Source organism: Pteropus medius, unplaced genomic scaffold (assembly GCF_902729225.1).
Source record: "Pteropus medius unplaced genomic scaffold, Ma_sr-lr_union100, whole genome shotgun sequence".
Lineage (NCBI taxonomy): Eukaryota > Metazoa > Chordata > Mammalia > Chiroptera > Pteropodidae > Pteropus > Pteropus medius.
In genome coordinates this window covers 162,063-188,667 of record NW_024351729.1, presented here as the reverse complement: position 1 = coordinate 188,667, position 26,605 = coordinate 162,063, and the positions used below count along the sequence as shown (strand labels likewise).

Below are 26,605 nucleotides of genomic sequence, written 5' to 3'. Positions count from 1 at the left end.
ATGCTGAGTCATTGTGAGGATACCTCTTCATGGCGGAAAGAACGGCTGCCTCAGAATTCCTCTAGAGCAAATCTCAGACTATAAATTCTGAGAAGTTCTTGCTTAAGAACCATGAAAAGAAAGCTGAGGTATTGACATTGAGGCAGTTCTGAAAACCCTTGCTTTAGGCCATCAGAGGAAGATGAGATGGAAGTCACCTTAAAATCTTGTAGCAACAACTTGGGATTCTTGCAGTAGTCACTAGGCTGCCCCGTGGGAATCAAGTGACCACAGAGAGACTGGCCTCAGGGAGATCACAAGACATTGAGGTGATGATGTAGTGCTCACTTTTGTGTTACCCTTCTACATTCCTTGGTAAAATTCACATAAACACTGAGAAAAGAAGAGTCTATGTGTAACAGAACCTGGCTGAGACATCCACCTCACTGCCCTTCAATCTAAAAGTCATGTCTGCATGAGAATACTTGCTTGTGGATAGTAGTGTAGGCTATCAGACAATGATTGCTAGATAACTGGCCTGAGGTTTTGTCTGCGGTCGGACAATCTGCTCGAAGGCAATCGGAGAGGCTGTAGCACATTAATTGAAATTTAGAGGCTGAGACTGCTTGAGGAAGCATTGAAATTTAGAGGCTGAGACTGCTTGAGGAAGCTACTTTAGAGTGGTGGAATCAGCAGCCACCATATTGCTGTATTGTAGCAAAAATCCTAAGTCATTGTGAACATAACTCTTAATGGCTTCAGGTGCAACTTCCACACTATTCTTGGATGCGGACCTTAGACTACTACGGTCGAGAAAGAATTGCTTAACGATCAGTGTGTCAATGCTGAAATACTGAAAATGAAGAGTTTACGAGATGTGTTTTAAAAACATTTGATTGAGGATAGGGGAAGAGGAATACTGTGGAAGTCACCTGAAAAATCATATAGTATCAACTAGGCAGTCATGCAGCTGTCACCTGAACACCATGCGGGATTCATGTGGGGTCAAGGAAGACACCATGGAATCATGTGTGTACCAGGTGACTAGTCTTGTTGCTGTGGGCATAGATTTTCACTCTATTTCTTAGAAAGAACCAGGCTAGAGAGTGTGAGAAATGTTTTCCACTCGAGTTTACCTTCGATACGAGATGTACATACTATCGTGTTTTCAAATATCCACTCTACTTCCCCTGATCCAGGAAGAAAATTAGGTCTTGGGCCATGGACAGCTATCGACTATTTTTTTGTTCTCCCTATCATTCTTGTTACTGTGTGATAAGTCCTCCACCTAAGGTTCCTTTAAGAAAAGTTAGGCTAGATGCTGTGGGTCAAGGTCTCCACTCTACTTCCTGAAAATAGGAAAAATGCTTGGCCATGCTTCCAAGCTCCCAAACTGAGTTTCTGAAAGAAGAGTCCAGGCTTTGTGCCAAGTCTCTAAGTGCCCACGCCACCTTCTATTACTAGGGTAAAGGCTTGGTGCTGTAGGTTATGGTCTCCTTTCAATAATTGGCAAAAGAGAATATTGGTGATGTGGGACCAGATTGTGCTGAATGGACTGTGATGGTGAAACAAAGTTGGTACCATTGGCCCAAATTTCTATTGTAAATGCTTTAAAGGGAGGATAGTCTTGGTGCTGTGAACTGAGTCCTCTGTTCTTCTTCCTCCTAGGAGATGACAGCTTGATTCTGTGGGCCAAGGTCTCCCCAAGGGTTTCTGGTAGCAGGGGCCAGATTGGGTGTTGTGGGCATATGTCTTCAGTCTGGACTTTGTTACCAATTGGATAATCTTGGTCTTGTGGGCCTGAGGCTTCTGAGTAGTTCTTTTTAGGAGATCCCGGCTTGGTGCCAATTTCCACAGTCTCTGTTCTAGTTTCTGTTCCATAAAGAAGGCTCGTTGTTGTGGGCCTAGGATTGAAGGCAACATTCATTCAGAGAGGCCAGGCGTATAACTGTGGGCCCAGGCATTCCCTTTGGTCTCTTTTAGGGAAAGAAAGAAGAAATGCTGTGGGCCAATTTCTCAGCTCTACTTCCTGGAAATAGGAGAAGGGATTAGAACTGCCATCCAAGGTCAGCACTCTGGTTCCTGATTAGAAATCCAGGCAGGAGACAAGTTCCTAGGTCTCGAGTTAAGATTCTCTTATGTGAGGACAGGCTTGCTCTGTGGGGTAAGGTCTCCTATCTACTAGTTTTCAGAGAGGTCTGGCTTAGTACCATGGGTCCCAGGCTTCCTTGTACTTATTGTTAGGAAAAGACAGGCTTTGTGCCTTGGGCCCGTGTCACCCTCTACATCCTTTCAAGGGAAGAAGTATTGCTAGTATAATGGAAGCCTCCATTCTTCCCTTTGCGGGCCATACACTCTACCTGAGTTTCTGTTCACAGGGGCTACCTTGGGTGGAGTGTGAGTAGTTGTTTTGTCTAGTATGTTATCAATTAGATGTTCTTGACCTTCTGAGCCTGTGCCTGGACACTAGTTCCTCTAAGGAGAGTCCAGGCCTGGTATCACATTCGTAGGTCATCATTCTAGTTTTCCTTGCATAAAGACAGGCTTGTTGCTGTGGGCCTAGGACACCACTGGACATTCGTTCAGGAAGGACAGGCTTAGATCCATGGGTCCAGGCCACCACTTCAGTCACTGTTAGGGAAGACAGAAGAAATGCCGTGGGCCAAGGTCCCAGCTCTCCTTCCTGCAATAGGTGAAGGGATTGGAACTGCAAGCCAAAGTCACTACTTTCGCTCCTAACAGAAAGTCCAGGATTGGAGCCAATATTCTTGTTCTCCAAGAAAGATATTCTTGCCAGACAAAAAGCTAGCCTTGCAGTTTAAGGTTTCCTATCTACTAATTTTCAACGAGGACAGGTTTGATGGCTTTAGACCAGGGCTCCGTTTTATTAGTGTTAGGGAGATACTGTCTTTGGGTCATGGGCCGGGGTCTCCAGTTTACATCTTTGGAAGGGAGGACAATATTGTTACCATGAATGGAGGTCTCCTTTCTTTTTTGTAAGAGTGGACAGCTTTGATCTGTGGGCAATGAACTGCACATTAGTTTCCGTAACAAGATCTAGGTTGTTGGTAATGTGTGAAGGTATTTAGCCCAGTCTGTTCAAAATTAGACAGTGTTAACATTGGGGGCATGGCCCTGCGGAAGTCATGACAGGATCACGTTACCGCCTTGTGGGAATCACGTGCCCATAAAGAGATGGGCCTGTATGAAACACAGGGTGATCATGTGACAGATGGGGATGACGTAGTGCTCCCTTTGGAATGACAGCTGCATATCACTTGATAAAATTCACATAAACATTGAGAAAACATTAGTCTGTGTATAAGAGAAGGTGACCGAGACAGCCTCCTAACTGACCTCCAATCGAATGTCATGTGCACATTACAAAACTTCGGGACAGTGCTTTTTGGACCAAACTGTGAGAATTTGTGTCCTCATTTGCATGAGGACAGACCTATTATAGACCAGAAGTAGGGATTTCTCTCTCTTAAAGTCAGCTCCCATCTTGCTCAGAGAGTATACTTTCCCTTTCTCTGACTGGAGCTGAAACACCAAAGATGTTTTACCAGTCCAGACCAGAGCAGAGCTGTCTAGCCTTGCGCCCCAGGGCTGCTTCACAGACGTGCTGCTTCATAATTGAACTGTAACAATGCTGAGCTGTTTTCACAGCTGTGCTTTATCACAATCGAGCTGTTTGCACTGAATTAAGTTTCCTTCTTCACCGCACCGCAAATTGGGAATTCTTGTTAGCCTTGAGCTGGTGCTAATGACCATTGATTGACAAGACCAACAAATGAACCTGGTTGGAGCTGACTTATCTGAGTGCTATCGTGGTGATGAGACGCCTCCTGCTGGTGGGATCCCTAGCGTCGGCAACCTGAGAGATGGGTTCTTCAACTGTTTTTTTGAATCCATGTGCTACTCAACATTTTACCAATAAAGTCCCTTTTTGGTGGGGTGGTGGTGGAGGTGTTTGTCTCAAGTTAGCCAGCTAGTATCTGTTGCTTGCCATCAAACAGTGTTGTGGACACACCTCTGCAAGGTTGCTGGCACTGCAAAGGCAGCATTGTGTCCTAAATCCCATGCTACCACATGTGGTTTCAAGTAACAAGAAAGCATGGTAAATAGAAAACAGAAGATGAGATGAAAGTGATCAATATAACTGAGTCAGTAATCACAACTTAATGAAATAGGTTAATTTCCAATATTAAAATCTATATGCTCAGGACTTAATTCTCCATTCCCTGGGATCCTTAAGAAAAAAACACTCTCACCCCAAAAGGCCTTTACTGTTTTGTAATGTGTAAAATAAGTACCAGCTTAGAGCAGAGAAGGCTGTCAGGCAGAGTAGCATGAGCTTATAATCCAAGGGTAATGTTACGGGCTGAATTGCGTCCCTTTCCAAATTTGAAACTCTAGCCCCCAGTTCCTCAGAATGTGATTTCTCAAAATTAGAATCATAGCATAGAGATATCACTGCATAACACACAGTGGGGTGGGGGAGTAAGGGCAAGGGGCGAGGAGGAGAGAGAGAGAGAGAGAAGAAAGTGTAGTAAGTGCTCATTACTGCAGCTTCTGAGGCTGCTCGCCCAGACTCATTTGCCCAGCAGGAAGAGAACCTACCAGCAGAAAGTGGTGTGTGGGGCAGAGGCTGATCTCCTATAAGCAGCCAAGGGGCTGCAATGTGCAATGTGAGGATGTGAATGAATTGGGAATATAACCGCATAAAGGAAAACCAAAGAGATCTTGAGTTGTTGCAGGCTGATCATGTGATGTGTTCTTTAGAGTTATGATGAACTCTTAAATCTCCATACATGGTGACAGGAAAATGAAATAAGATGAAATAAAATACATCACAGTAAACTAACATAAGAGCAAGGGGTAGCATGCTTGGCGGAGAAGGGATCTGGTGAGGCTCTCTGCGGGTCTTCCCTCTTCTGCATTCTGGGGCAGTCAGGGGCAGGAGGAGCTGTCTGCCATTGGGGCTTTAGAGGAAAGTTCAGTTGGTCTTTTCAGTTTGGGCCACCTGGGGTTCCTTCCAATCTCTGCAAGCTTTTAGGTGAAGAATGATTGATGGCGGTTATTAACCTCCTAAGTTGAAAGCATTTCCATTTCCTGGTGCTCTTCTGTTGTCCAGGTTATAAATCCAGCCACCTTGGCTTCATCAGATTCTATGGGAGCCATTAGATTGCCTGAAACTCAAGCAGATGACCCCACTCAGGTGAGCCCAGCCAGCCTGCACCTTTGCTTTTAGGTCACAAGGGAGCGCCTTTCTGCAGCTAGTTTCTCTCCTATCCTCTAATCCACAGTACTCATTAATATCTGGTTAGTATTCCTGAATCGCAATTTTGATCTTGTCACCCTACCATCAATGAGCCCTCAACTGTTACACTCAGAATAGAGATCAGAACTTTAATGCATCGCTCAAAGCTCTCCCCAGTTTGACGCCAAACCACCTTTGTGACCTTACTTATTACTGTGTGGAATGATATACTTCTGGTTCATTTCTTTACCGTATAAATATCTATCTCAGTATCTTATAACTGAGAGACATTCATTAAGCATTTATTGCATGAATAAATGGATGGATAGATGCACCAAAACTTTGAAAATAAGCAATAGAAAAAGACTAAATTGGGATTCGGAAATTAGCAAATTTGATTTCTGTGTCTTTCTTATCCTCCCCCACCCCCACAACCTCTATCTTTGATTTCTTCAATTTTATTTCCCTTTCCTTTCAGTTGAGAAGGCACAAAAAAGGAGATCGGTGATGGGCGATCTGGGATCACTTGCAACATCCTTAGATAGTATGGAGACTGGCTTCACTTGAGTGTCTTTCTTTAAATCTTTCCTGGTATTTTTATCTGAAAGAAATCTCAGCATGAAAAGGGTATATGTTGCAATTGGTTATCATGGCTGTGGTCACGGATGGAGGTGAGATTTGAGCTGGACTTTGACAGTGGATATTGTTTTAATAAAAAGAATTGACATAAACTCCACGAAGAAAAGAGCTGTAGCCACCTTGTTCTACTGGGCCTCCAGTGCTTATTATAATACCAAGCATACAAAAGATAGTCAATATATGATTCTTCAATGAGTCCACCATTAAATGAGCAAAGGATAGAGAAAAAAACACTATGTCTGATGAACAATAAGGTCCATTTAGCTGGAACAGCAAGTTCTAGTGGGAAAAAGGTTGAAAAGCAGTGTTTAGCCAAACTGAAGAGGGCTTTAGTGCAGTATGTTTTTAAGTCCTTACTCCAGCCGGCATCTTCTGCCTAATTCAGAGTACTCCATCTATCTGGTAAACTATCCCTAAAAGAATCTTCCAGAGAGAGACCAGGTAGTATTAAGTAACTGAGGAATTGTTAAGAAGATAATTTGTGGCAGCAAGGCTTAATAAAAAGGTCATATATGGGAGTTCTGCTCCTTTTTTTTTTGTTTTGTTTTTGGCTTGAACCTATGCATAATGGTGTAACTCAATTAAAAAAAAAAAACTCAAGTAAATTTGGAGAGTACAACGACATCAGGCCAATTCTTCCTTCCCTGGGAGTGCATCCTGGAGGGATGAAGCCTCTCACATAAGCTATGTTGTGTATGGCCTCAAGGCTGACATGATGTGGGAGAGGTAGAGTAGTGAAGTGGAGGACAGTGTCTCACAGGGGACAAAGGACTGCTGGGGAAACCAAGGATTGTATTAAAGAGATTGCAGAGTTCTATCACCTTAGGACCAGAGGAGACATCAGAAGGGGGCACCTGAACAATGCTCAAGGGACTAGGTGGTCGTACCCAGGTCAAGATGTCCAGTAAACATTGCTTCCAGTGGATTATACCAAGAATATCAGACAAATCAAATGCTTAGGGGCAGGATGAATGACAAAATCTACTGACATTTCATAGCATTTAATCATTTAATAATCTGATTTATTTTGTGTGTAGGCTAGTCAATTAGTGTTGATTAGGCAATGTAGCAGTGAGTCAGCTCAGTGCCCAGTGTTCTAGTCTTGTGTTTCCAATTCCACCACCTGTCCCCTTTGCTGCTTCCCTGGGCCTCACTGATGGCATTGGCAGTGATTCTAGAGCTCATATCTCTTATGTCCAGAAGAGAGGATGGCTACTGGTTTTGAGACTCTGCAGCATCTTCAACACTCACTTCCTGCCTCTCATTCCATGGGACGGTGAGGGGCTGGGCCAGGCTGCTGTGCTGCACGTGGCAGAAGTAGGGGCCTGTGTCCCGAGAGGGGATCTTCACTGACACCCAGGACTGGTAAGTACCATTTTCACTGAGAGCAACGTCTCCCCATAACTCATTCTCCACTACATTGCTGGCCCGAGTCCAGTACAGACTGATTGGCTGTGGGTAGAAGTTGTAGGCCAGGCACCTGAGGGTCCTCTTGTTTCTTGGGCCCACGTGGCTGGTGATTGACACGGAGGGAGGATCTGTGGAGGAATAGAGTGTGGAGGTTGAGGGTCTGAAGGACTCTGTCCCTGCTCATGTCTCCCCCACCCCTGGAGTCAAGAATGAGCAGAGCTCTCAGCTCTCTATCTGAGGAAAAGTTTACAAAAATCAAGGAAGGTGAGGCTTTCCAGGAGCCTTTCCTGTTAGATCTGGGAATGTTCGAGGGTACTTTCTTGCTGTCCAGTACAACCTGCCCCAACCCCACTCCTAACCCCACCCCTTCCGTGTACTGACTTCTGATGGCAAGAAATTGTGAATGCCCATTTTTCTGTTTGTTGTTGTTGTTTTCCCTCAAACCTCCCATGGGATTTGTGGCTCCTGCCTCTCCTAGTTTGAGCCTTACTTGTCTTCATCTTTTCTAGGCAGATGTTTTACACACCAGTCTTTTCCCCACAGACAATCCAGGAGGCATCTCACAGAGAGAAATGAACACAGGATTTGTCTGAGATGTTCCCCTGAGCTCCCAGCCTGGGATCACCTTGATGTTCTTAGCTCAGTGTCAGGGAATAGAACATAGGGAGCAATGGGTACCTTGCCGGTTCAGGTAATTCTTGCTGTATTGCAAGTACTTCTGTAGAATCTGGGGGCACTCATCTTCCAGGTAGTTCTTTGCTGCTTGCACAGAGCCTTCTGTCTCCCACTTCACCTTGGTGTTCAGAGCTGCCTTTTGCAGGGGGATCCAGGCTGGAATTTCTGTGTTGAACTTGATGTAGTCCCGTCTGTCATAAGCATACCTCCAGAATGCCTCACAGTATGTATTATTCCGGAGCTCACAACCGAACCTCCCCTGAAAGGTGTGATTCCCTGCATCAACGCACCCCCCCAGAAATCAGTCAGCCTGGCATCAACTCCATCGTAATAACTCTTACTCCTCCCAATAAGAAGAAGGGTTTTGAAATCTAAGCAAATGGGTTATTGGCCAGACATAGAGGAGACAGAGAGGGAAACCTGGTTTGGTTTGGTGTTTTAGGCCAGTCTGAGATGAGATACATTCTTCCTACCTAGGGAATTTCAGGGAACTACAGACTGTAGACAGATCTATCCCCATGCAGCATCTCTTAATGAACTTTTCCAGTAAACTGTTAGTTCTTAGCAACTAGACACAAGTTGCCCATTGAAATAGAAATTATTTGTAGCTTAAAATAGATTGTGAGATCTCTTTTTTTTTCTATTTCTATGTGGAGTTGATGTCTCCAGTCGAGTCAACATAATTTGATCAATTCTTCCCTTTTTCCTTGTGTTCGATACCTTCAAAAAACCTCTAATACCTACCTCTCTTCCTAATTAGCAAAAACTCTAGGAAATTGGCTTTTGTAGAAAAGGGAGGACAAGCCTCTTTATTTCATTTGAGCAACTATTATTGGCTGTCTTGGTGATGGAAGCTCCAGGGAAGATCAAGACAGGCTATATAGAGCCCACATGAAATTTACCTAGATAAGTTTCATGGCATCTCTTAGAGGCAGGACTCAATGCTCCAATTTTTACAGATTCGGACCAGATAATTAAGAACATGTTCACTGTCAAAGAGCTAGTGACTGGCAGAGCCACCACGTGAACCCTGGTCAGAATGACCCCCAAGTTAGCTCACTCCCCACCCAATATCCTTTACAAGGATGAGTCTGACAACTTCTGAAATGGAATCTGCCTCAGATGGGTGGGGATGTGGAGCTGAATGATCAGATGTGCCTGGATAAGGGCTGATTCTAACTTCTCTTTCTGTGAGAGCTGAGGCGTGAGTGAGGATGGGGAAAGTGATGGGGAAGGAGAGAGCAGGTGTGTTGTTGGGGAGTAGGCTGCAGAAATGTCTGTATATTTCTACTTGAGCTTCCACTCCTCTTTTAGATAAGAAGTATTTCCATTCTCCAGTTCCCTTTCCACTCGCAATTGCAGGGCTGCCTCTTGGACCCTCCACCCCAGCAGACCACAGTCCACTGACCTCTGTCCTTTTTATAGTCCATGATGTCTTTCAGATTCTTCAGGAAGAAGTCCCCCCTTGCCTTCTGAAGTTTACTCTCCTTCTCCCAGTCCTCCATTCCTTCCACCTGTTTCCATGGGCCTAGGGGCTCAGCCTTTCCACTTTCACTATCATAGTGGAAGAAGGGCTGGTCATTGAGGAAGCCAGTGGCCTGAAAGCCGGGGAGGCCCTTAGCAGGCCTAGACACTCCTGTGTAGAGGTAGCTCAGAGAGTAAGGCCCTGCAAAAAAGGATATTAAGGTATGAGTTATATGCAAGAGAATCCCAACGTGGGGCAGCAGAGGACCAGGAAAAGTGAACTGGTCACTGGACCTTGATCCACTTGCTGTCATCCTGACACTGTTGGAACTTCACTCGAGAGAACGGGCTCTACTTCTATTCTGGGGATGATATTTCAGAGTCCATTTTGTGTCTTCGCTACATAGTTTCTTCTGTTGGCACATCGAAGACCTTATTTCTTAGCCCCCTTGTAGGTATGTTGGAACAATATGCTCGAGTTCGTCAAAAGGAAGTGTGAGTGGAAGTGATGTCTTTCTTTTGGTCAGAGGCCTTGTTAGCTGGTTTGACCCACCTCTGTCTCTCTTCTATCTTGGCAATGACTGTTGAGGACACAGGATGAAACAGAAGAGTCCCAAGATGCAAATAGCCAGGATCCTTGTCACCCCTTAGAGGATGGGAAAGTTGCCTTGCTCATGTAAAGTATTCAAGTTTATGTGAGCAAGAAATAAATATTTGTTGGGTCAAGCCACTAAAATAGTATTTGTTACCAGGGCATAACCTAGTTGATCTTGACAAATGCATACAGTTAGAAAGTGTAGGAAGGAGAACTGAGTAGAAACCTCAGGAAATGACCCAGAATGAATCAGCACAGGGTAAAACCAGAATGGATTTTAGAATTCCCAGGGCTCTCCCTGCATTTAGGTGTGAGGCAGGGACTGGAAAAGGAAAGGACATTTTCATAATTAGTTCCATAATGTATTCAGCATATAACTCTCATGGGTGTTACTAACATTGGAGGTCAAATGGCAGATTCTTAGTTTCAGTACTGAAGTTGCTAATTAGTTTCTAAGTGTGATTACCATTTTGCTCAGTAGATATCGAGTAAAGCAGAATACCTGCCATAATGTGGGTTTGCTTCATCGAATCAGTTGAAGGCCAGAAGAGAAAAGACCGAAGTCCCCAAAAGAAGAAGAAATTCCTCCTCTAGATTGCCTTGGACCCCAGACTGCAGCATCATCTCTTCTCTGAGTCTCCAATCTGCTGACCTACCCTGCAGATTTCAGACTTGTCAGCCCCCACAATTGTGTGAGCCACATCCTTAAAATAAACCCCTTTTTCTCTGCGTGTACAGACTATTATTCTATTTCTCTGGAAAACCATGACTAAATTAGATTTTGGTGTAGGATGTGATTAACATTCTAAACACAATCAATTGTTATAAAACACATATTTGGACAGTGTGAAAATGTAACGAATTCTAAGCTTGCACAGTTTAGCTTACACTTCTTCATTTTGAAGTTCTGTGTGCCAAAAAACAGCCTCATACTTTGTCTTAAAATTGGCTCTGGCTCTTCCCAACCTCTGGCCAGCTTCTCTCCTAGTCACTAGGCTTGCAGGCTCCCTGTCATAGTGTCTAACTGTGGAGTGGGAAAAAGATATTTTTCCAGCACCACCCTTCCAATTAACCTGCCTTCACATTTGCTCTTTGTGGTTCTGTTTCTCTCCCTGAGAGTCAGACCGGTACATTCAGCCATGGGAAGGAGGGAAGGAACAAGAATTTCTTCCTGTGTGGCTCCTTCTCTGTCCTGGCTGTATGATCACTGGAAGGTCATTTTGCCTCTCTGGGTCTTGATTTTGTTCATCTGACAACTAAGAATTTTAGAGAGTGATTCTTAAGGTCTTATTTAGCATGAGTCCAGAGGCTCCTTGAATGCTCCTAGAAGTGAGCGAGCTGACTTAGGTGACAGCTTCAGACACCCGTTCCCAGAGCACACTTGCGTTTCCCAGCTGCAATAGGGTCTGTTTTTTCAGCCCATCTATTGCATTCATTACCACCCCTTCATTCTTCTTCGTACACAGCCCTTGCTTCCCCACTCACCATCTTGGGTCTCCTGGGAGACTGCAGGACTCAGAAAGAGCAGTAGAGACAACAGGCCAGGGACCATTGTGCTCGTTGTGCCTGGGAGGAAGGTACTGGACTTTCCCAGGTCCTGGAGCTGATCTCGTGGAGAGAGAGCCATTTATACTTTAGGGAATGGCTAGGCTTTGAGCCCTGCCCAGATGAGGTGAATGTACAGGCCAGCGAGAGTGCCAGAATGGTATCCTCTCCTGACTGTGAAAGAACAGGATATAGAAACCAGGCTTGGCGGATGTTGTGGGCAGTGAGTCTACATATGGTCAGCCAATTTAGAGCTGAAAGAGCTGTCTGTGATTGGGTCTTTGTCATGGGTTCATGTTGTGGTATTTGTTGCTTCTGTTGGCAGGAAATGTATTTACAGTACTGCTTTCACAGTGTAATTTGGACTGTCCTTCTCCTAACGACCTCTGAGTCTCTCCATTGATTCTGAGAGCTAATTGGTAAATAAATGTATTTTCTGCTTAAAGTCAGAAAATGATTGTGTTTCAGCAACTAATGATATGACTGCTAAGAATATTGGGGTAATTATTGGGGCAATGTTGTTTTCAGGCAACAGTTGCTTAGGGAAATGGAAGGAACCATAGGTGGTTATGGGGCCAGATTGAGGCCGAAGATAATGAAGATATGGATATCTTGAGGAGGTTCTTACAGGACTTGATATGCAGTGGAAAGTCAAACAGATAATTGAATTATCTCCTGTTATCGACTAAAACATAATGTTAATTGAAGGCAAAATTTTAGTTCCCCAGAGGATGCTACCATAGGACATTGTGAAGAAGCTGCAACTTCAAGGACTAAATCTGGAATGGTGGAGACCATAAATGCTGGAAAAATGAAAGAAAAGTATAATAAACTCAGAAGCAGAAATTATGGACCCAAAGCATAGTCTGAAAAGCAAGGAATTTCTATGATACAGAAGAATTCTTTTGTCTTTTCTAGAGGCAAGGATGAAAGATGAAAATTTAATAAGGCCTAATGATTAAAACCTAAGAACAAAAAATGAGGTTTCCTATTTTAATTGCAAAACCTAGTAAATTTGAAAACCAAATGTGATCAAGAGACTCCTACCTATCTTGTACGATTGGTGCTGAGATGGGTGCCAATAAGAGCTTCACCAGAGAAGGAAGTCTAGTGTGGAATGGCATCAGGAAAGGCTTCATGAAGATGTGGTGCTTGAGCAGGCCATCAAACAGGGTAGAATTTCTGTTGGCCCCTTGGAGGCAATTTCATAAGAACAGGGATGGTGAGTGTTATTGTCCACTTCTGTGTCTCTAGTGCTTGGCCCGGTGCCTGACAGAGAGAAGACAATCAATAAACACTTACAAAAGAAGATCAATGGATGAATGAGCAAAGACAGAAAGAGATGGCACCAGACCTATCTGAGGGTCATTGAGGTCAGTTTGGTGGAACGGAGTTCAGGAAGAAGATTGAGGGAGTAGGGCAAGTAGGGTGATATATTCAAAGGGGAAGTTGGAGTCAGATTCTGGAGGGCCCCCATCCAATGAGCTTCCAGTGCTTCCAATGAATGAGCACATCCCACTACTGCGTCTTTTCCCTCACAGCCTGTGTTCTCTGCGCACCACATCCCTCTAGGTCAGCAGTTCTTAGTCTTTGGTGCCATCTACTCTCTTGCCAAGACAAGTTTTATTTTTCTTAACTTCGAGAAATTATTTGTTTATTGTTTCCTTTCATGATAATTTTTAATGCATTACATAAAACACATAGAACAAAGAGGAAGCCAGTTACATGGAAATGAAGGTCTTTCCATGCACCCTTGGGAGCCGGTGGGCTTTTTACAGAGGGGTTCCCCAGATGCAGAGCAACATGCTATTTTAAAGTGACTGAGGACTTGTTAAGGAGGAGATAATTTGTGGCAATGAGGCTCTCCTGGAGTGGGACATCCTGAAAGTGCACTTGAAGTTGGTCCAGTCCTGTAGGGGAATCTGCTGGTGATCTTTGGTCGGTGGGCTAGAAGTGACCTTGGAAGGACCCACATTTAGTTCTCTGGACCCCTATGTCCTTCCTGGTGTGATCAGTCAATGCTTGTGGCCAGGCCCCAAATTCAGGTCACTTCCATAATAGGACTTTGTGACCCTCCCCTCTCAGCTGCCTCATACCCTCCTGGTCTGCAGCAATCTTTCTGTCTCTTCTTGGCAAGCTATCATAGCCTTTCACAACTCCTCTGAAACTTGAATCTTTCCAGGAAGTTTCTCTGGATTTGTGAAAGGCTCTGTGCCCTCTCCTTCTTCCCCATACCCGGCCAGGACTCAGGTCTTCTGAGGTGTCCTTTCCTTGTCCATTTGGGCCCCATCACTCCTGTCACAGGTGGAGTGGAATCTCACATTTCAATCTTCCTTGGCCCTGGCCTGTTCATGTGGACTTTGGGTTTCCTCGTTAATCTAATATTTTTCTTCTGTCACTTATTTTACATTTTTTTCCAATGTGTCATAAACTTTAAATTAGCTATCATGCATGGTTCCTTCTTGACTAGTTGGATTTTGTTCCCTGCAGCCCTCTTGATGTTCAGACAGGACATTATTTCTGCGCAGAAGAAGGAAATGTGGATTTTTACATAGACTATAGAAAGTACCTCAGTATCAGTATCTTGATTTTAAATTGGATCGAAGTCTCAAAACAACAACAACAACAACAACAAACAACAACGACCAATCCTACAAACCTGCAATTTAGGTTTTCAAGAAAGATAAAAGTGTTGGGTCAGAATTCTGATGGCTGGTAATGATTTTTATAGGAAGCTGAGCTTAGAAGGGAGGCTGGAGTAACATGGAATGGGAAGCTTAAGATGGAACATGAAGGAGGGTCTTATCACGCAGGAGGAAAAACTATCATAGGCTGTTAAGGCTTAATAAACTGTCCATTGTGAGATTGCTGTTCTGTTTTGGGCTTAAATCTGTGCACAATTCTGAGTGACTCAATTAAAAAAAATATACTGAAGGGAAGAAATGACGTAGATGACAGAGGCTCTGTTAATCCCTCTGGTGACCAAATCAAAGTTGTGATGGAGACAAAGAGCAAACAACAAGGAAAAATCACCTGAGATCTAGATGAACAAGCCACACAACTAGGGAGAAATCTAAGAAATCATCACTCTGCAATGGCAGAAGGTAGGACGGGGTAAGGACGCGAAGCTGTCTGGTCCCAAGTGGCTGGGTGGGACGGAGGCTATGGCAGCGGTAGCTGGCAGCTGCAGACGCCTCTTAAAGGGGCCGTGCCTGCAAGTGGACTTTCCCTGGGATGGACCTGCTTGCTCTGAGCATCAGTGTCAGTTCCGCTGTGCACAGGAAACATCAGGGACTTACAGGGAGACACTGAGTTGTCGGAGTAAAGGCCAAGGCGAGACTCACTCTGCACAGAAGTGTTGGCAGTATCCATTGTTCCTCTGTTGAGCCCTCCCCACTCCCAGTGTGCAGACTCAGCGCCGCCATAGTAGAGAAGTCAACAAACTGGATAACAGAGGTTACTCCACCCAGAGGATTCCCTGAAACTCCACCTCCCCTGACTCATGGCCCCACCCAAGACACATCCAGGTATGTCCTCAGCGAGTCAGGTGCTCCTTGCTGAGTAGCACCTAGACTCACACTGGAGGCAGCTGGCTTTGATTTCTAGTGTGGCCTTTTGAGGGAACTATAAACATAGCATCTGTGGATTGCTTGCTGAATCTTAACAGGTGGCCCTGAAGGGGCAGAGGCTTGGGCTAAATTTGGCCTACAGCTGAACCCCTCTCAGGACTATGCCACTGGACACCTACTATACAAATCCACACTAATAAGACTGGGAAACTTAGGAGCTTTGCTTAGTACATAGAAACAGATATGGAAAAGCAGCCAAATGAGAAGACAAAGAAGCAGAAACCATATGAGAGAACAGAATAGAGATCCAGAAATAATGGAATCAAACAATCTAACAGATGTAGAGTTTAAAACACTGGTTATAAAGATGTTCAATGAACTTATGGGAGGTGTAGATAAATTCAATGAGAACTTCAACAAAGAGATAAATACATAAAAATGAAAACTGAAATTATAAAAGGGAACCAGTCAGAAATCAAGAATATATCATCTGAGATGAGAAGTATATTAAATGGAATAAACAAAAGAATAAATAAAATGAATAAAGAAGAGGATCAAATGACCTATATAGAGGATGGGAAAGCCAACGACACTCAATCAGAATGGCAAGGAAAAAAGAGCCAAGACTATAATAATTTAAGGAGCCTATTGGACACTATTAAAGGTAAAAATATTTGTCTCATCAGCATACAGGAAGGAAAACAAGCTGTTGAACAGCTATTTGAAGAAATAATGATGGAAAACTTTCCTAACTTGGTGAAGGAAATAGACATACAACCCCAGGAAACTCAGAGAATTCCCCAAACCAGGAATCCAAAGAGGCCCACACCAAGACACATCATAACTGAAATACCAAAGTTTAAATACAAAGAGAGAATTTTGAAAGCAGCAATAGAAAAGCAGTTAGTTACCTACAAGGGAGCACCCATAAGACTGGCAGCTGATTTCTCAAAAGAAACTATGCAGGACAGAAGGGCTCGGCACAAAATATTTGATGTGATGAAGATCCAGGATCTACAACGAATACTTTATCCAGCAAGGCTATCATTTAGAGTTGAAGGGCAGATAAAGAGCTTCCCAGACAAAAATAAGCTAAAGGAATTTATCACCACCAAGCCAGTATTACAGGAAATGTTGGAGGGACTTCTTTAAGAAGAAAAAACATGTATCAAAACAAGGAATAAAGAATCATAACAACTACATTCCTATCAATAAGTACTTCAAATGGAAAAGAATTAAGTGCTCCAACTAAAAGATAGAGTGGCTGAATGGATAAGAAAACAAGACCCCTACGTACTGCCCACAAGAGACTCATTTCAGATTAAAAGACACACACAGACTAAAAGGAAGGGAATGGAAAAAGATATTGCCTTGATGGACCTAGAAGGTATTTAAGTCAGACAGAGAAAGATAAACACTATATGATTTCACTTATATGCGGAATCTAAGTAGCAAAAAGAACAAACTAATCAAAAACAGACTCATTAATATAGCGAACAATTTGGTGAGGAACAGGGGTGGAGTTGCAGGCTGGGAGAATGAAGCGAAGGGTTAAAGAAGTACAAATTAGTAGTTGATGAATGGTCACAGGGATGGGGAGCACGGCACAGGGAATGCAGTTAGTATTAATGTGTTGGCTAGGTGGAGGGCCAGGGGAGAAAGAGAGCAACTGTGGGGGGTGGGGGTGGGTTGTTTTATGAACTATATAGATGTCTAACCAATGTACTATATACTTGAAACTAATTAAGATAAATAAATTAATTAAAATATTAAACTGCAAAACAACCTCCACTGAAATTTAGGCAAGTTCATGATTCTTGCTTTCCTGAGAGTGTGTCCTGGAAAGATGAAGCCCATCAAATAAGCTATGTTGTGAGTGGCCCCAAAGCCAACATAATGTGGGAGACATGGAGTAGCTGGAGTGGAGGACAGTGTCTCGCAGGGGACAAGGGACTGCTGGGGAAACTGAGGATTGTATTAAAGAGGTTGCAGAGTTCTATGACCTTAGGACCAGAGGAGACATCAGTAGTGGGCACCTGAACAATGCTCAAGGGACCAGGTGGTCATACCATGCTACAGTGGGGACCTCAGGTCAAGATGTCCAGTAGACATTGCTTCCAGTAGATTATACCAAGAATATCAGACAAATCAAATGCTTAGGGGCAGGATGAATGACAAAATCTACTGACATTTCATAGCATTTAATCATTTAATAATCTGATTTATTTTGTGTGTAGGCTAGTCAATTAGTGTTGATTAGGCAATGTAGCAGTGAGTCAGCTCAGTGCCCAGTGTTCTAGTCTTGTGTTTCCAATTCCACCACCTGTCCCCTTTGCTGTTTTCCTGGGCCTCGCTGATAGCGTTGGCAGTGATTCTGGAGCTCTTGTCCAGAAGAAAGGATGGCTATAGGTCTTGAGACTCTGAAGCGTCTTCAGCCCTCACTTCTTGTCTCTCATTCCATGGGACGGTGAGGGGCTGGGCCAGGCTGCTGTGCTGCACGTGGCAGAAGTAGGGGCCTGTGTCCCGAGAGGGGATCTTCACTGACACCCAGGACTGGTAAGTACCATTTTCACTGAGAGGAACGTCTCCCCATAACTCATTCTCCACCACATTGCTGGCCCGAGTCCAGTACAGACTGATTGGCTGTGGGTAGAAATTGTAGGCCAGGCACCTGAGGGTCCTGATGTCTCTTGAGCCTATGTGGCTGGTGATTGACACAGAGGGAGGATCTGTGGAGGAATAGAGTGTGGAGGTTGAGGGTCTGAAGGAATCATGTCTCCCCCACCCCTGGAGTCAAGAATGAGCAGAGCTCTCAGCTCTCTATCTGAGGAAAAGTTTACAAAAATCAAGGAAGGTGAGGCTTTCCAGGAGCCTTTCCTGTTAGATCTGAGAATGTTCGAGGTTACTCTCTTACTTTCTGGTGCTCCGCCATCCCTAACCCCATATGTTGACTTCTGATGGCAAGTAACTGTGAAAGCTGCATACATTTTTCTATTATTTCCTCAAACTTTCAGTGGACTTTGTGGCTTCTGCCTCTCCCAGTCTCAGCCCCACCCCTTAGTTCTGCCTGCAGTTCTGCTCTTCAGATCCTTACCTGCTTCCCTTTATTACTTCTTAAACCAAAGTCTCAGCTCATGACAATCCTGCTCACACTTACTCATCCTCACCCTTCCCAGGCAAACATTTTACATGCCTGTTTCTCCCCACCGCTAAGAAGGAAGCATATTGAAGAGAAATGACTACAGATTTTTCCTGAGATGTTCCCCTGACTTCCCATCCTGGGACCACCTTGGTCTTTCTCAGCTCACCATGGTGGAACAGGACATAGGTAACAGTGGGCACCTTGTCGGTCCAGATAGATCCTGCTATACTGCAGGTACCTCCGCAGCATCTGGGGGCACTCTTCTTTGAGGGAGGCCTTTGCCCGCTGAACAGAGCCTTCCGTCTCCCACTTCACCTTGGTGTTCAGAGCTGCCTTTTGCAGGGGGATCCAGGCTGGAATTTCTGTGTTGAACTTGATGTAGTCCTGTCCATCGTAGGCAACCGTCCAGAATGCCCCACAATATGTGTTATTCCGAAGCTTGCAACCGAACTTTTCCTGCATGGTGTGATTCCCTGCATCAACACAAACCCCCAGAAATCAGTCAGCCTGGCATCAACTCCGTCGCAATAACTTACTCCTCCACAGTTTGCAACCCAACGGTAAGAAAGGATTTTGAAATCTAAGCATAAAACCCCTTTATCTTGACAAATAGGTTATAAGAGACAGAGAGGGAAACTTGGTTTCCTTTGGTGTTTTAGGCTGGTCTGAGATGAGATACATTCTTCTTACCCAGGGGATTTCAGAGAGCTACAGTCTGTGGACAGATCTATCCCCATGCAGCCTCTCTTAATGAACTTAGTTTGAGTATACTGTGAGTTCTTAGCAACTAGACACAAGCACCAGAAGTGCATTGCCCATTGAAATAGAACTTATTTGTAGCTTAAAATTGATTGTGCAATCTCTTTATTTTTCCAGTTCTATGTGGAATTGATGTCTCCAGTTGTGTCAACATAATTTGATCGATTCTTCTCTTTTTTTCTGTTGTTTGATATCATCAAACAAATCTCTAATGCCCACCTCCCTTCTCAGCCAGAAACAACTCTTAGATATCAACCTCCTTAGGAAAGGAAGACAGAACCACTTAATTTTGATTATAAAAGTAGGTGTTTACCCGATACTGATTAATGCTATGGCACAGGCTCTGATACCAAGCTATCTGAGCTCAAATCCCAGATCTGTCTCTACCACCACCTGGCTTGTTGCATGAACTTGAGCCAATAACCTGTTGTGCTTCATTTTTCTCATCTCTGAAATGAAAATAACGATAGCACTATGTAAGAGAGTTATTGTGGTCATTAAATGCATCAATACATGTGCCTAGTACATAGTGCTCAATAAATGTTAGCTCTTATTATTTTGTAATCCCCTGTGTTCATCTCTTTATCCTCTTTTACTCATGATAACTCACACTGACATTTCTATTTCTGCCAGTCGAACTTTGTTCTGCTGTCCTTCCCGGGCATCTGTGCCTCATCTTCCCCTATTTCTGAGCACAGCCAGGTTGTTTTCTTACCAGGGCTTCCCACTCCACATTCTTCAGATTTCTGCACAACTCTTGCCTCCTTTTGGAAACTTTCAGATTTCATGTAGCTTCTTGGGCATCTTTTTGTATTCAGAAACACACCTTTTGACACTCACCCTATAGTAATTTAAAATCACCAGTTTGCCATACCTGCAGTTGGCTGACTTGCGGGGTAGGCAGTGTGGATTAGGAGAAAGAATGCTGGGCTGAGAGACATGAGAACTAGTCTCTGCATTCTGCTCTGTACTGGCTCCTTACACCACAAGCACACAGATCTTTCCCTCCCTATTCTGTTCCTTGTGGACAGGAGTGTCTTGATGATTTTTATGAAACACCAACAGTATGTGATTTTGAATTCAACCCTTCCTAAGCTCCTAGTATGAGCTGTCGTTTGTTCTAGCTACTTTCAGTTATTAAGCATATTTCAATTGAGCAACTATTATTGGCTGTTCTAGGTGATGGGAGCTCTAGGGAAGATCAAGATAGGCTACGTTAGAGCCCACATGGAATTTACCTAGATTAGTTTCATGGCATCTCTTGGAGGCAGGACTCAATGCTCCAATATTTACAGATTCGGACCAGATAATTAAGAACATGTTCACTGTCAAAGAGCTAGTGACTGGCAGAGCCACCACGTGAACCCTAGTCAGAATGACCTCCACGTTAGCTCACTCTCCACCTAATATCCTGTATGGGGATGAGTCTGACAACTTCTAAAACGGGATCCGTCTCAGATGGGTGGGGGTGTGGAGCTAAATGATTAGATGTGCCTGGATAAGGGCTGATTCTAACTCCACTTCCTGTGAAAGTTGAGGCCTGGAGTGAGAATGGGGGAAGCAATGGGGAGGAGGATAAGAAATGTCTGTGAATTTCTAAAAGTGCTTTTGGTCCCTCCTTCGGTATGAGGAGTATTTCCATCCTGCAGACTCCTTTCCGTTCACAATCGCAGTACTACCTCTTGGGCTGCCTCTTAAGACCCTCCACCCCAGCAGTCCACAGTCCACTGACCTCTGTCCTTTTTATAGTCCATGATGTCTTTCAGATTCTTCAGGAAGAAGTCCCCCCTTGCCTTCTGACGTTTACTTACTTCCTCCCAGTCCTCCATTCCTTCCACTTGTCTCCATGGGCCCAGAGGCACAGCCTTTCCACTCTCAATATCATAGTGGAAGAAGGGCTGGTCATTGAGGAAGCCAGTGGCCTGAAAGCCAGGGAGGCCTTCAGCAAGCGTGGACACCCCGATGGAGTGGAAGGTCAGAGAGTAAGGCCCTGCAAAAGAGGAGAAAACTTTAAGAAATGGGGTACATGAAGGAGAGCGGCAACGTGGGGCAGCAGAGGACCAGGAAAAGTGAACTGGTCACTGGACCTTGATCCACTTGCTGTCATCCTGACACTGTTGGAACTTCACTCGAGAGAACGGGCTCTACTTCTATTCTGGGGATGATATTTCAGAGTCCATTTTGTGTCTTCGCTACATAGTTTCTTCTGTTGGCACATCGAAGACCTTATTTCTTAGCCCCCTTGTAGGTATGTTGGAACAATATGCTCGAGTTCGTCAAAAGGAAGTGTGAGTGGAAGTGATGTCTTTCTTTTGATCAGAGGCCTTGTTAGCTGGTTTGACCCACCTCTGTCTCTCTTCTATCTTGGCAATGACTGTTGAGGACACAGGATGAAACAGAAGAGTCCCAAGATGCAAATAGCCAGGATCCTTGTCACCCCTTAGAGGATGGGAAAGTTGCCTTGCTCATCATGTAAAGTATTCAAGTTTATGTGAGCAAGAAATAAATATTTGTTGGGTCAAGCCACTAAAATAGTATTTGTTACCGGGGCATAACCTAGTTGATCTTGACAAATGCATACAGTTAGAAAGTGTAGGAAGGAGAACTGAGTAGAAACCTCAGGAAATGACCCAGAATGAATCAGCACAGGGTAAAACCAGAATGGATTTTAGAATTCCCAGGGCTCTCCCTGCATTTAGGTGTGAGGCAGGGACTGGAAAAGGAAAGGACATTTTCATAATTAGTTCCATAATGTATTCAGCATATAACTCTCATGGGTGTTACTAACATTGGAGGTCAAATGGCAGATTCTTAGTTTCAGTACTGAAGTTGCTAATTAGTTTCTAAGTGTGATTACCATTTTGCTCAGTAGATATCGAGTAAAGCAGAATACCCGCCATAATGTGGGTTTGCTTCATCGAATCAGTTGAAGGCCAGAAGAGAAAAGACCGAAGTTCCCAAAAGAAGAAGAAATTCCTCCTCTAGATTGCCTTGGACCCCAGACTGCAGCATCATCTCTTCTCTGAGTCTCCAATCTGCTGACCTACCCTGCAGATTTCAGACTTGTCAGCCCCCACAATTGTGTGAGCCACATCCTTAAAATAAACCCCTTTTTCTCTGCGTGTACAGACTATTATTCTATTTCTCTGGAAAACCATGACTAAATTAGATTTTGGTGTAGGATGTGATTAACATTCTAAACACAATCAATTGTTATAAAACACATATTTGGACAGTGTGAAAATGTAACGAATTCTAAGCTTGCACAGTTTAGCTTACACTTCTTCATTTTGAAGTTCTGTGTGCCAAAAAACAGCCTCATACTTTGTCTTAAAATTGACTCTGGCTCTTCCCAACCTCTGGCCAGCTTCTCTCCTAGTCACTAGGCTTGCAGGCTCCCTGTCATAGTGTCTAACTGTGGAGTGGGACAAAGATATTTTTCCAGCACCACCCTTCCAATTAACCTGCCTTCACATTTGCTCTTTGTGGTTCTGTTTCTCTCCCTGAGAGTCAGACCGGTACATTCAGCCATGGGAAGGAGGGAAGGAACAAGAATTTCTTCCTGTGTGGCTCCTTCTCTGTCCTGGCTGTATGATCACTGGAAGGTCATTTTGCCTCTCTGGGTCTTGATTTTGTTCATCTGACAACTAAGAATTTTAGAGAGTGATTCTTAAGGTCTTATTTAGCATGAGTCCAGAGGCTCCTTGAATGCTCCTAGAAGTGAGCGAGCTGACTTAGGTGACAGCTTCAGACACCCGTTCCCAGAGCACACTTGCGTTTCCCAGCTGCAATAGGGTCTGTTTTTTCAGCCCATCTATTGCATTCATTACCACCCCTTCATTCTTCTTCGTACACAGCCCTTGCTTCCCCACTCACCATCTTGGGTCTCCTGGGAGACTGCAGGACTCAGAAGGAGCAGCAGAGACAACAGTACAGGCACTATTGTGCTCATGTTTCCTGGCTGGAAGGTTCTTGACTTCCTCAGGTTCTAGCGCTTGGAGCAGAGTACTTGGGGAGAGAGCCAAGCATAGTTTGGGGAATGGCTAGGCTTTGAGCCCTGCCCAGATGAGGTGAATGCACAGGCCAATGAGAGTGCCAGGATGGGTTCCTCTCCTGACTCGGAGTAAACAGGACACACAGGTCAGGCTGGGCGGATATTTTCCTCACTGTGTCTACAGACTGTCTGCCTGTTCAGAGCTGGGACAGTTGATCTGGGATTGAGACTTTGTCTTGGGTCCATCCGGTGACATTGTTGCCACCGTTGGCAGCAGTATGTTATTACAGAGTTAGTTCCATGGTGTAATTATGTCTGTGCTTCTCCTGCCTATTTCTGAGTGTCAGTTTTTTAGTCATTCCATTGATTCTGAGAGCTAACTAGTAAATAAATGTATTTTTTGCTTTAAGTTAGAATAAGATTGTTTCAGCAGCTAATGATGTGACTGCTATCGAAATTGGGACAGGATTGTTTTCAGGCAACAATCATTCAGGTAAATGGAGGCAGGGGGACCATGTGTGGTTTGAGGCCAGATTGGAGCTGAAGGAAGTGAAAAAACTGATATCTTGGGGATGTTCTTGCATTCAGTGAAAGCAGTGGATAGTCAAACAGCTGACTGAGTCATCTCTTGAGGTTGACTAGAATGCTCAGTGAAGACTAAATATTAGGTGCCAAGTAGCTGCTGCCATAAGACAGTGTGAGGGATTTGAGAAATTCAAGGCCAAATCTCTGATACCTGAGTCCATAAGTGCTGGAAAGCTTAAAGTAAAAGGGAAAACTCAACAGCAAAAATTATTAACTCAAAGCACAGTCTTAAAATTAGGCAACTTCTATGATAGTGCAGAAGAAATCTTTTGTCTTTTTTAGTTGTAAGGATGAAACATATGAAAACTTAATAATGCCTAATGATTAAAACCTAAGAACAAAAAAATGCAATTTCATAACTTAATTTCGAAAACCTAAAAAGTCTAATAGAGAAGAAAGCTTCACCAGTGAAGGAAGTCTAGTGTGGAATGGCATCAGGAAAGGCTTCATGAAGATGTGGTGCTTGAGCAGGCCATCAAACAGGGTAGAATTTCTGTTGGCCCCTTGGAGGCAATTTCATAAGAACAAGGATGGTGAGTGTTATTGTCCACTTCTGTGTCTCTAGTGCTTGGCCCGGTGCCTGACAGAGAGAAGACAATCAGTAAACACTTACAAAAGAAGATCAATGGATGAATGAGCAAAGACAGAAAGAGATGGCACCAGACCTATCTGAGGGTCATTGAGGTCAGTTTGGTGGAACGGAGTTCAGGAAGAAGATTGAGGGAGTAGGGCAAGTAGGGTGATATATTCAAAGGGGAAGTTGGAGTCAGATTCTGGAGGGCCCCCATCCAATGAGCTTCCAGTGCTTCCAATGAATGAGCACATCCCACTACTGCGTCTTTTCCCTCACAGCCTGTGTTCTCTGCACACCACATCCCTCTAGGTCAGCAGTTCTTAGTCTTTGGTGCCATCTACTCTCTTGCCAAGACAAGTTTTATTTTTCTTAACTTTGAGAAATTATTTGTTTATTGTTTCCTTTCATGATAATTTTTAATGCATTACATAAAACACATAGAACAAAGAGGAAGCCAGTTACATGGAAATGAAGGTCTTTCCATGCACCCTTGGGAGCCGGTGGGCTTTTTACAGAGGGGTTCCCCAGATGCAGAGCAACATGCTATTTTAAAGTGACTGAGGACTTGTTAAGGAGGAGATAATTTGTGGCAATGAGGCTCTCCTGGAGTGGGACATCCTGAAAGTGCACTTGAAGTTGATCCAGTCCTGTAGGGGAATCTGCTGGTGATCTGTGGTCGGTGGGCTAGAAGTGACCTTGGAAGGACCCACATTTAGTTCTCTGGACCCCTATGTCCTTCCTGGTGTGACCAGTCAATGCTTGTGGCCAGGCCCCAAATTCAGGTCACTTCCATAATAGGACTTTGTGACCCTCCCCTCTCAGCTGCCTCATACCCTCCTGGTCTGCAGCAATCTTTCTGTCTCTTCTTGGCAAGCTATCATAGCCTTTCACAACTCCTCTGAAACTTGAATCTTTCCAGGAAGTTTCTCTGGATTTGTGAAAGGCTTTGTGCCCTCTCCTACCTCATACCTGGGTCCCCTGCCCTGCCTTTCCTGTCATAGGAGATGGGCAATCACACCTTCCAATCTGCCTTAGCCTGGGCTATTCATATGGACTTCTGGTTTCCTCTTTGATCTGAGAAATTTGTCCTGTTACGTATTTGTCTTCATTTGCTCAAAGGAGTAGAATTTTTTGTTTGAAATGTCACTGGCTGGTTTATTTCTTTTGAGTTATTAGGTTTTTCTTCCATTACTAAATTAAAAATACTAATGTGAGAGAGTAATAAAGGACCCTGTACGTTATCCAGGCCACTTTCTTCCCGGGGAGCTCGGGACAAGAACAGAAATTGAACCTAGGACACTTTTTTGAATTTCAGGAGTGGGCTGACAATGTCCCTTTTTATCCCCATTTTTGTCCTGTACCTGGAGCTTTTGAGAGTACTTTTGTGGGTTAATTAGGATTCTGAGGACCACTTTTCCACACCTCTAAAGTCTCCTCTTTCTCTTCCACTGGGTCATCTACCCTCTTATATCCCCTCTCCTTGATGTTTCTTGGCCCTTCTCTTGCTCACTGCTGGTGAGTAGAACATAAGAAGGTGTAAACACTTAGTCTAGGTAGTAGGCAATCTCTTTGAGCATCTCAGGGCACTCCTCCTCCAGACAGGCCTCAGTCACTTCACTGATATGCTCTCTGCCTCCCACTTCTGATTGTTATTCAGGGCTGCGGGGTCCAGAGAGACACATGTCAGGATTTATTTGTTATTTTTGATGAATCTGTCCATTATAGGCATATCTCCTTGTGTGTGTGTGTGTGTGTGTGTGTGTGTGTGTGTGTGTGTGTGTGTTTCACTCCTGAGATCGCAACCCAACATTCCTGAAAGGTGTGAGACTGTGAGACTGTGAAGGTATGGCCTCCCAGACTCTCACAGGTGGTTGTTCTGGCTTCATTTTCTGCTTTGTTCATGGCAAGGTCTGCATCTCTGTTTTTTTTTTTTAATTTTAATGTTTCATTTATATTATTTATTTTATCCTGTAAAGTTATAAAAGCAGTTGAGGCTTGGGTCAAATATTCTATTTTAAATAAACTACCACATTGTTACTTCCATTGACATACATAATTTTTTTGTAATTCCTTCCTTTTCTGTTAATCATTTCCTAGTAAAAATTCTTTACTTGAGACAATATATATTTTTCAATGCTTGGTTTATGCAAAGTAATATGGTATTCAAAATATTTTTGGTTTTCAAAATATTTTTTCTTTATTTTTCACATCTTTTAGCTGGTTAATTTGGAGCTATTTACCTCGATGCGTCTAAATAAAATGCTTTCTCGATGTTTCAGTGCTAGGCATCATAAAGTCAACATCCTGGAAGATAAGGATTTACATTCTTTCCTTTCCTAACCTCCACCACACATGCCCATTATCCCTCTTCCTAATATAAACATTATAAGAGAATTTAGGTTAGGTCTATAT

At 43.8% G+C, this 26,605-nt stretch overlaps 1 protein-coding gene across 3 annotated transcripts; it reads right to left on the bottom strand.

Moving 5' to 3' along the window:
* Positions 1 to 6,866: 6,866 nt before the first annotated feature.
* Positions 6,867 to 23,160, bottom strand: AZGP1 (alpha-2-glycoprotein 1, zinc-binding). 3 transcript variants are annotated; one of them, XM_039844167.1, is made up of 4 exons: positions 22,917 to 23,160; positions 9,375 to 9,632; positions 7,970 to 8,242; positions 6,867 to 7,419 (listed from the first exon to the last, which is right to left on the bottom strand). In XM_039844167.1, exons 1-4 carry the CDS (start codon positions 22,990 to 22,992, stop codon positions 7,094 to 7,096), a joined length of 933 nt encoding a protein of 310 aa, XP_039700101.1. In that variant the 5' UTR covers positions 22,993 to 23,160; the 3' UTR covers positions 6,867 to 7,093. The 3 variants fall into 3 exon arrangements, with proteins under 3 accessions (XP_039700101.1, XP_039700099.1, XP_039700100.1); XM_039844165.1 differs by lacking the exon at positions 22,917 to 23,160 and adding an exon at positions 11,511 to 11,776; XM_039844166.1 differs by lacking the exons at positions 6,867 to 7,419; positions 7,970 to 8,242; positions 9,375 to 9,632 and adding exons at positions 17,325 to 17,868; positions 18,482 to 18,754; positions 20,773 to 21,030 and having other exon boundaries at positions 22,917 to 23,074.
* Between the last annotated feature and the right edge of the window lie 3,445 nt (positions 23,161 to 26,605).